The following is a 10885-nucleotide window of genomic DNA, read 5'->3' on the forward strand; positions in this document are numbered from 1 at the left end:
AATTATAAAGGTCATTAAAACTATTTCCCCTAAGTTATCTAGAGAAGATAATCACTTAGTAAAAATTAGACAGCATACAGATTCTCTAATCTGGCATTTACTAATATTATTATTACTAGACAGTCAAAAGGATATAAAGAAGAAAGGTCATTTCTTTATAGTAAAGCTTATTCCTAAATTATAGTCAGGCTGATGAGTTACTAAAAATAAAATAAGTTTAGCATTACCTTTGGAGTGGAAAAGATCTTTTAAGGGTTTTACTTTTTTTCTTTGTTTTTAAAGCAGCATATTAATTTATTGTATTTCCTTTCAAAAGTATTACAATGGTCAGAAGTATATTATAAATTATTGCTATATGCTAAGATTCCCTCAAGTCTTTCTGGCCATTCTTTAGAATGTTTCAATTAAAGGGTACTAAATTTTTAAAATTCAACATAAATTCATAATCAGACAAGTACAAAAGAATTTTCTAAAATCAGTTATGAATGAATTTTCCATTACTTGTCTGCTTCTTTCCGTTAAGTCAATCAAACTGTAATGCCTCTATTCCTTTGTTATATAAAGTGTTGAATAATACTTGCAGCATCCTTTGATTGTCAAGAGGAAAGAATTATAGGCCCCACCCCAGATCAACTAAATACAAATTTACATTTCATAAGACTTCTGATGACTGGCATGTTTATCAATATCTAAGAGGTAGGGATACAGCATAATGGTCATGAAAAAAGACTTCCATGTCTGACACACCAAAGTCCCAGGTTCAATTCCAAGTACCACCATAACCCTGAACTGAAGAGTTCTCTGGTAAAGAAAAAAGGAAAAAATAAAAACTGACTTATTTTCATAAAAGGACATTTCTAAGGAGATTTAGGGCCTACAGACCCTGAGAACTCCCCAATATTGGTTATACTCAGTTTATTTTCTTAATATTATTATTATTATTTCTTTACTAAGGGGGTAATGGTTTACAGTTGACAGTAAAATACAATAGTTTGTACATTTGTAACATTTCCCAGTTTTCCATATAACAATTCTAGGTCCTCTTCTACTTTTATGTTCCAAGACCTGAACCCTCCCCTCCCCCACTGTACCCCAGAGTCTTACTTTGGTGCAGTACACTATGTACTAATTATCTTAATCTGTATCCAGAATAGTCATAGAGATTATGACTCTAGAGTTGATTTTCTTAATAGCTTTATTTTTTCTTTCTTTTTTTTATTTATAAAAAGGAAACACTGACAAAACCATAGGATAAGAGGGGTACAACTCCACACAATTCCCACTACCAGAACACTGTATCCCATTCCCTCCCTTGATAGCTTTCCTATTCTTTTTTTATTTATAAAAAGGAAACAAAAAAAAAAAACATAGTTTACAAAAACATAGGATAAGAGGGGTACAAATTCACACAATTTCCACCACCAGAACTCTGTATCCCGTCCCCTCCCCTGATAGTTTTCCTATTATTTGTTTGTTTGTTTGTTTGTTTATTATTCTTTATTTATTTATTTTCTTATTCTGGGATTATGGACCCAAGAACATTGTGAGATGCAGAAGGTGGAAGGTCTGACTTCTATAATTACTTCCCCACTGAACATGGGCTTTGATAGGTCGACCCATACTCCCAGCCTGTCTCTCTCTTTGTATAGTGGGAAATGTCTCTGGGGAAAGCTCCAGGACACATTGGTGAGGTTGTCTGTCCAAAGAAGTCTGGCTGATATCATGCTAGCATCTGGAACCTGATGTTTGAAAAGAGAGTAAACACATAAAGCCAAACAAATTGTTGACCAATCATGGACCTAAAGGCTGGAATAGTGCAGATGAAGAGTTGGGGGGTCTCCATTTTGTAGATAGCTAGTAGGCATATTTTAGTTATATTCCCAAGGGTCTGTGGCTATACTAGAGTTTTGTTTGTTTGTTTGTTTGTTTGTTGAGATAGCCTGAAATCTGATATGCAGGTGGATCCTAATTATTGTCTGGGGAGGTGATGTCATAGCTGGCAGAGGACCCGAAAGCTGGATCAGGGAGGAGAGTAGCTCCCAAATATGGGAAAGGTATATCAATATTGTTGACTGTGAACTCCATCGATTTGATGTGATCTGGGGCCCATATTCAGCTTAGGAGCCTATGTGACTTCAGTATTCCTGTAGATCTGAGCTCACATTCTGTGGTCATAAGTAGCAACATTCCAAGCTGCGCCAATATCAGGACCCACCTTCCTCACGTGTAGCATAGAGTATGTTGTCCAGCCTCCCTTCGGAGGATGGAACATTCTGTACAATTGTTGATCCAAGTTGAGGGCAAGGTCCTATGGGGGCTTTTTTTCCATTTTTTTATCCAAAACACTGCTGGGAAGAGGGGGGTTGAACATAGGACTTTGGAGTCTCATGCATGACAGTCTCATTATGCTACCTATCCTTGCCCAGGAAAGGATCTTTTAATATCTCTGTTTTATAGGTGTCCTATCTGTTATAGTGTAGACATGCTCTTAAAATTCCTGAAAAATCTCCTAAATAGTCAACAAGTCATAGAACCAGGGAGATTCTATCAGGAGAAAGTGGAACTGATGTTGGATTGATTCTCATCATATAATGTTTCTTGTGGTTAATTGTTAAAGATGTGTTGTTTAACTTTTATGAGGTAGAGAAAGAGGACAGGGCACAACATGATGGTTTCGGGCACATAGTGGAGCTAAGACTGAATCTGTAATGACTTGGGCCCCAGATATGCTCCAACTCTCAACTCCCTCTCTCTCTAGACCTCTTATGATGAGCAAAATAAGGATAAAATGGACCAGGTGGTGGCACAGCTGGTTAAGTGCACACATTACAGTGCACAATAAAGAAGGTTCAAGGTCCTGGTCCCCACTTGCAGGGGAAAAACTTCTTGAGTGGTAAAACAGGGCTGCAGGTGTCTCTTTATCTCTCTCCCTCTCTACTTCCCTCTCTCAATTTATCTCTGTTTATATCAAATAATGAATAATAAATTTAAAATTTTAAGTGAATAATAAACAAATAAAAGAATTCTTGTTATTAAAAATATGAATAAATAAATGATAAGAAAGGAAGAAAGTAATAATTATTTGGGATTCCTGAAGTTGGAAGATACAGTGGAAATCAAAATGTGTTGTTCCAACTGTGTTTTGCAAATATTGTGACCATGTGAAGGGACATAGAACACAAAATTTCTCTTTTCTGCTGTACCAAGAAGAAAGACAAATAGATTGGGTTAACATAAAAGATAGTGAAAATAATAACTAGAAGGAAGGTTATCAATACAAACCAGATGAAACTTTGACTTTCTTTCTAGATCACAAATGCAAACCTTGTCCGGAAAAATGGTTATGGCATGAGAACAGTTGCTACTTACTAACTACAACAATGAAATCATGGCAAGAGAGTAAAATGGAATGTTCTGCTCAGAATGCCAGCCTGTTGAAGATCAATAACAAAAGTATATCGGTAAGGTTCTATGGATCTCTTCCTATGAGGATAGAACTTATTTTTCCAACCATAGAACATACAGGAGTGCAAGGTGTTGGGGAAAATATACATTAAGCAAAGGCAGGTTTCAGGTTTATTATAATTTGGCTATGAGATGACTAAATATTTTGTTAATAGTTTAATGTGGTGGTTAAGATTACACTATAATTATTCATACAAAAAGACACTTCCTCATCCCCCCATGACAGTGTTTGTGATAACTTTCCCACCTTCAACTTAGGGTCTTCTCCCTCATGAACCAGAAACTCAAAACCCTCTCTACATCAACCTTTCTACTTTTCCAGAATTATTTGCTTTAATGCAATACATCACACCTAGTCCAAATGTTACTTTGTGTTTTACTTTTCTTTCCTTGGTCCTTAAGTTCTTCTACACGTGACATCATCCTGAATTTGACAGATGACTGAATCTTAGTCCTTAGTAAACTAAGGATACCATAGCAAGGTAAGTCATAGGCATCACTCACTCAGGATCTAGGGTCAAGGCCCTGGTCCCTACCTGCAGGGGAAAAGCTTCATAAGTAGTGAAGCAGGGCTGCAGGCATCTCTCTATCTCTTTCCCTGTCTACCTTCCCCATTCCTCTCAATTTCTCTGTTTCTTTCTATCCCATAAAAAATAAATAATTTTTTTTTTAATTTGAAGAAACAAACTTTGACTTCAGTGTACCTTCTAACCTCAGGAATCCTGAATAATGATTACTTTTTCGCTTTCTTATAATTTCCTTTTTCTTATTTGTTTATTTTTTTAATAACAGACTGACTGTCAGATGCTGATGGGAGGACAGATAGAAATAGGACACCGAAAGTCTTTAGTTCCATGAACATTTCCAAGCTGAAAATGTATGATCAGATGCTGGAAAATTTTTGAAAATTTATCTAAGGAAGATAGATCTAGAAGTTATTCTTCAGGGTTACCAATCCTATGAAATCTACAATTCCATATATATATATATATATATATATATATATATATATATAATTTATATAAAATGAATATATTCAGGTAAAAGGTTTGGATAGTGTTAAATTATGAAATTCCAGAAAACTAAATTCTCTAGAAAAGCTATTTACACATTTATGTTCCTTTTTATATTTATTTTATTTTATTTTTATTTATTTGTTTATTTTTAACATTTTCTCCTTTATTGGGTTATTAATTTTTTAATTTTTTATTTATAAAAAGGAAACATTGACAAAAACATAGGATAAGAGCGGTACAACTCCAGAGAATTCCCACTCTGTATCCCGTCCCCTCCCCTGAGAGCTTTCCTATTCTTTATCCCTCTGGGAGTATGGACCCAAGGTCATTGTGGGATACAGAAGGTGGAAAGTCTGGCTTCTGTAATTGCTTCCACACTAAACATAGGAGTTAATTGGTCAATCCATACTCCCAGCCTGTCTCTCTCTTTCCTTAGAAGGGTGGGGCTCTGGGGAAGCAGAGCTCCAGGACACACTGGTGGGGTTGTCTGTCCAAGAAAGTCTGGTTGACATCAGGCTAGCATCTGGAGCCTGGTGGTTGAAAAGAGAGTTAACTTACAAACCCAAACAAATTGTTGACCAATCATGGACCTAAAGGCTGAAATAGTGCAGATGAAGAGTTGGGGGGGTTTCCATTTTGTAGATAGCTAGTAGGCATATTTTAGTTATATTCCAAAGGGTCTGTGGCTATACTAGAGTTTTGTTTGTTTGTTTGTTTGTTTGTTTGTTGAGAGAGCCTGAAATCTGATATGCAGGTGGATCCTAATTATTGTCTGGAGAGATGATGTCATAGCTGGCAGAAGGACCAGAAAGCTGGATCAGGGAGGAGAGTAGCTCCCAAATATGGGAAAGGTATATCAATATTGTTGACTGTGAACTCCATCGATTTGATGTGATCTGGGGCCCATATTCAGCTTAGGAGCCTATGTGACTTCAGTATTCCTGTAGATCTGAGCTCACATTCTGTGGTCATAAGTAGGAACATTCTAAGCTGCCCCAATATCAGGACTCATCTTCCTCAGGTGTACCATAGGGTATATTGTCCAGCCTCCCTTCGGAGGATGGAACATTCTGTACAGTTGTTGATCCAAATTGAGGGCAAGATCCTATGGGGGGGGCACAAAGGGGTTTATTGTGTTGTTCCTGATAGAGATGACCAGTAACAATGGAGAGAGGGATTTATTTGAGGTTTAGGCCCATCATGTCTGTTTGGGAATCTCAAGAGTCCCCGACTAGGGCCCCAGCTGATGGGGTGGCCTGATAATGACTAAAGAGTCATCCTTAAGGTATGCCAGTCTCCTGCCCTTGTTCAGCTTTTGCAGTCCTTGCTTTGATGAGGTTTTCTTTGGAGTGAGTGAGAGAAATGTAATAGGAAGTAGGTGAGGAGGGTATCTTAGACTAAGTAGACTCTATTTCATTATGAACTTTATACTGACTAACTGCAGAGTATTGTGTATTTTTGCTTTCAGGTACATATTTTGCCCTAGTTTATGGATACATGTGAACATATGCTCTATCTTATGGAACCTGGTCTATATCTAGGTTTTGGGACTTTATTAGGAAGTGAACCACCTGTAATGGAATTAGAGAATCCTATGAAAGGAAAGGTATCACTCGAGTAATGAGGCTGAAGGATTGACAATCCATACCTGATATCTCTGGACAGACACATGCTGAAATGAAGCATGTAGAGGTGGTATTCATTGTGTTGATTAGGTTGGGATCAGTGGATGCAATATCATTTGGTATGAATTAAAAGGAGCATGCAGGAAAGTGGGCCCCACCCTAAAGCTTTGTCCTTCCATAAAGAAGAAGGATTCATAGTCATTTCTTGATCATGCTTAAGTGACTCATTCACATTTGTTTCCTCAAATAATTTTTAAATATTTTTATTTATTTATTATTTGGTAGAGACAGAGAGAAATTGAGAAGAGTGGGGGAGATAGAAAGGGAAATTGACAGAGAAACGCCTGCAGCCCTGCTTCACCACTCATGAAGCTTTCTCCCTATAGGTGGGGACCAGGGACTTAAACCTGGATCATTCTGCATTGTAATGCTTATGTTCTTAACCAACTGCACCACCTCCTGGCCCCTCTCAAATAATTTTTGTACTGTTAAAAAAAAAATTTTGCTTAGATCACACAGTTTTGTACTATTTCTGAATTCTATAGACACTCTTATTTTTAAGTTTGTTACTCTTTCTGTTTCAACTAATTTGTGTTCATGATAAAACACTTCCTCTATTCTTAGAATGAATATTTTCTTTATTGATTCCACATTAAGATAGTTCTTGGATGCTTGGTAGAAAAACAAAAAAGGTTTGTCTGTATATTGGTGGTTCCTTCTCCCTATATAAGAGTAACTGATGTTACTGTTATGATGAAGTGAAAATATTGCAATAAGGAACACTTTGTCTTTATTTCTCTTAATGGCATTGAAAAGGACTAGTGTAATGTGAAATTTTATATTAAAATAGGAATTTGTAAATAAAATTAGGTTGTTAGGAAATTAACATAACTTGTAAACAATTATTCTAGCAAATCATCTCTATTTATTACAGAATTATATAAAGTCCAAGAAGTTATATAACTTTTGGCTGGGATTATCTCCTCGATATTCTTCTATGAGCGATAAGAATCTGGATAGTTTAATTGACTCCCCTGACTGGTAAGTCCTTTGTCGTGATTAATAAGGTGTTACAAAATTATAAGATCACTGTGTATATTTAGGTAGCACACCCACCATCAAAAGACTGTGTCCCTACTCTCCCATCTTCCAGAGATTGCCTTAATAGTTCTCACAAAGCCTTGGAAACAGTTTGATTCTGGTGTTTTGTTTTGTTTTGTTTTGTTTTGTTTTTGAAGTTCATGTGTGCCAGTTCTCTAGATTCCACATGAATAAAACATCTGATAGTTGTTTTTCACCTCTATTTATTTTGCTAAGCTTAATAACCTCCAGTTCCATCTGTTTTGTCCCAAAGTACACAGTATCATATTTTTTATTGCAAAGTATCCCACAACTTATTTTTTAATTGTGGGACTAATGGTTTACAGTAAATAGTTACTGATACAAGTATAAAATTTCTCAGATTTCTGCAAAACACTCTTGCCTCCAACCTAGGTCCTCTTCCACCATCATGGATCAGGACCTGAAAACTCTACCTATCCCCCCCAGAGTCCTGTGTTTGGTTTGATACACCAAACCCAGCCCAAATTCTACTATGTGTTTTCCATTTTTTCTTATCTCAACTACTGTCCATGTATGAGACAACTCATTTTCATCCTCTTTCTGGCTTATCTTACTTAGCATGATTTCTTCAAGTTTTACCCAAGATGAAGTGAAGATGTTTCGCATTGAGTATTTATAGTTGGTTTGAATAAAGTTCTTTTTTTAATTATATTTATTTGATAGAGACAGCCAGAATTCAAGAAGAGTGGAGAGACGGAGAGATAGCGAGACACCTGCAATATTGCATCACCATTCATGAAGCTTACTTGCTGTAGTTGGGGACTGACCTGGGTCCTTATGCATTGTAATATGTACACTCAACCAGGTGCACCACCACTGCCCCCTGAATAAAGTCCTTATGGTAAATAGCATTGTAGATTACAATTTAAGCTAGTTTCTGTTTTGTTTTGCTGTGACCAGGGCTTCACTACTCCAGGCTAAATTTTGGTTTTCTTGGATAGAAATAGCAAGGGAAGAACAGAGAGACTGAGGGAGAGAGGGAAAGACACAACAGTGCTGTCATTTCCTTCAGAGTATTGAAGTACAGGCTCAAAGCTGGGCTGCATTTATGGTACCTGACCTATTTTTCTGGCCAAAAATTAATTATACTAAAAATTGCATCCTGAAATTACTTCACCTGCTTCTATCAGATACTGAATAATGTAAAATGTTGTCACAGAGGTCTTCTTATTATGTTGACAAGTCAATAACAACTGATAGTGATGAAATAAGAGATCATTTCTGTGACTATTTTAGTAAAGGAAATAATACGAGTCAACAAAATTAGTGCTATCTAACATGGATATAAAACTGCCAAGTTGTGGAACTCAGAGATAACTGAAAGATTTTTCTTCTGGTTACTTAGTGAGTAATTATGTATGCAGACAAATTAAACCAGTTTGCAGGTAAAAACTCATTGAGAGAAGAAGATCATCTGACAAGTAATTTAAATATTTCATTTGAGGTAAATAACTGAGGTAAAGGTAGTAAGTGTATCAGGAGAAAATAGAGTTGGATTCTTGTTTTTCACTTGTAATTATTGCTATAAAATGAAGGTAATTTATAATGTTTGAACTACACAGTAGGTATTTTATGGTATTAAAGAAAAAAGGTGACTCAAAGAGCAAAGACTTATTTTTTAAAAGTAACTTACTGTGACAATGTTTCAAATGCTTAACTAGCTAACTGTAATTATTTTGTTTTTCAGGAATATAAACAAGACAAATAAGTCAAATGATAAGCTGTATTGTGGATACTTATATGGTTATAATGTTTACTATTCTCACTGCAAAACTGAAATATATAGTATATGTATGCAGTTGGCTGGCCCGGTGAAGATTGCAAATACTCTGAGTGAAGTGCCAGATGAAAGGGCGTAGTTGATGCAGTTACTTTGCCTCAGCTATAATCCTGCAGTTAAAAACAATTCCAGGTGAATACATTGTGTGGAGCATACAAATGGAAAAAAAAAAAAAGATGCTGGGAGACTATTTTTGCATTTCTTCTGTCATTTTACTTTTTCAAACATACATTTTTGTCCTGAATGACTGAATAAAAAAAGCTTAAGGTCATACTATGTCATCTGTATATAGATCAGATACTATTAAGCATAAATGCAATGTTTTGGGTGAGAAGACAGAAAGCTGAAACAATTGTCTCCCTGCTTCTGTAGAGATAAGTAATGTAAATACTAGTCATAAAAATTTAGAGAAGGGGCCAGGCAGTAGCTTGTGAGCTAAGTGTGCATTGTATGAAGTGCAAGGACCAGTTTGAGTCCCCCAGCTCCTAAAGCAGGTCTGCAGGTGTCTCTCCCTCTCTGTCTCCCACTACCCTCTCGGTTTCTATGTTACAAAAAAAAAAAAAATCAAAAAGATGGCCACAGGAGCAGTGGATTTGTAGTGCAGCACTGAGCCCTAGAAATAAACCTAGAGACAAATATATATAGCAGAGAAAGTTAAATCTAAGAATATTTATGAGACCGTCTCAAGACTATTCCAGTAATGGAGTAGATCTAACTTACATTTTAGGGGAGAATATAAAATGAGATAGAAAACAGAACCAGAAGGCTTTTCTATCTAATAAAGAATACTGACATTAAAAAAGAAAAAAAAAAAAGCAGCTACACTAAATTTAACATCGAACTTAACATGGTAACTGCTTTTCCTTCAAGCTCATGAACCAAAAAAGAATTTGTCTTTTGTTATATTTTATTCAGTTGCCTCCCTTTATTATTGTCAATGTGAGTAAAGAAAAATTAAAGATATTAAGAGGAGAGAGAAAGTAGTAAGATCTTTTTTATTTGAAGATGATAGAATTGTGTACTTAATAATATAGTTTATAAATCATTAGACTATATGATTCATCAAGGTCACCGAGAAAATCTCAATATTTGAATACCATTTCTTTTTTTATTTATTTAAGCAAGGAGACATTAACAAAATCATAGGATGGGGGGTACAACTCCACACAATTCCCACCATCCAACCTCCATATCCATCCCCTCTCCAATAGCTTTCCCATTCTCTATCCCTCTGGGAGCATGGTCCCAGGGTCCTTGTGGATTGCAAAAGGTGGGAGGTCTGGCTTCTGTAATTGCTTCCCCGCTGAACATGGGCATTGACTGGTCGATCCATACTCCCAGTCTGCCTCTGTCTTTCCCTAGTAGGGTGAGTCTCTGGGTAAGCAGAGCTCCAGGACGCATTGGTGGGGTCTTCAGTCCAGGGAAGCCTGGCTGGCATCCTGATGGCATCTGGAACCTGGTGGCTGAAAAGAGAGTTAACATACAAAGCCAAAAAATTGTTGAAGAATCATGGACCCAAAGGTTGGAATAGTGGAGATGAAGTGTTGGGGGGTATTCACTGTAAACTCTAGTGTACTACTGCTTTCGGGTATATATTTGCCCTAGTTTATTGAATACCATTTCTTATCTTATTTCTATATGTTAGCAAGCAGTAACTGGAAACAAATGTTGAAAAGGAGTACCATTTATAACAGCAGCCAAAACTGAAATAGTAATAAAATGAGGGATTATTTTCCATGGAAAAAATGGCATACTCAGTTAAGTGCACATAGTGTGAAGCACAAGGACCCAGGTTCGAGCCCCTTACTCCTCACCTGCAGGGGGGAAGCTTCACTAGCAGAGAAGCAAGTCTGCAGGTGTCTTTTTCTCTCCCTTTC

At 36.5% G+C, this 10885-nt stretch overlaps 1 protein-coding gene across 1 annotated transcript in view; it reads left to right on the forward strand.

Moving 5' to 3' along the window:
- CLEC12A (C-type lectin domain family 12 member A) overlaps nt 1–9279 on the forward strand; it is a 28559-nt gene extending 19280 nt beyond the window's left edge. The window contains exons 5-7 of the mRNA XM_016185032.2: nt 3310–3461; nt 7041–7147; nt 8916–9279. Of these exons, the coding sequence (XP_016040518.1) occupies nt 3310–3461; nt 7041–7147; nt 8916–9087 (431 nt within the window). The 3' untranslated portion in view covers nt 9088–9279. The remainder of the gene's footprint in view (nt 1–3309; nt 3462–7040; nt 7148–8915) is intronic.
- The last annotated feature ends 1606 nt before the right edge of the window (nt 9280–10885 follow it).

The sequence above is a fragment of the Erinaceus europaeus genome, chromosome 7 (genome assembly GCF_950295315.1).
Source record: "Erinaceus europaeus chromosome 7, mEriEur2.1, whole genome shotgun sequence".
In the NCBI taxonomy this organism is placed as follows: Eukaryota; Metazoa; Chordata; class Mammalia; order Eulipotyphla; family Erinaceidae; genus Erinaceus; species Erinaceus europaeus.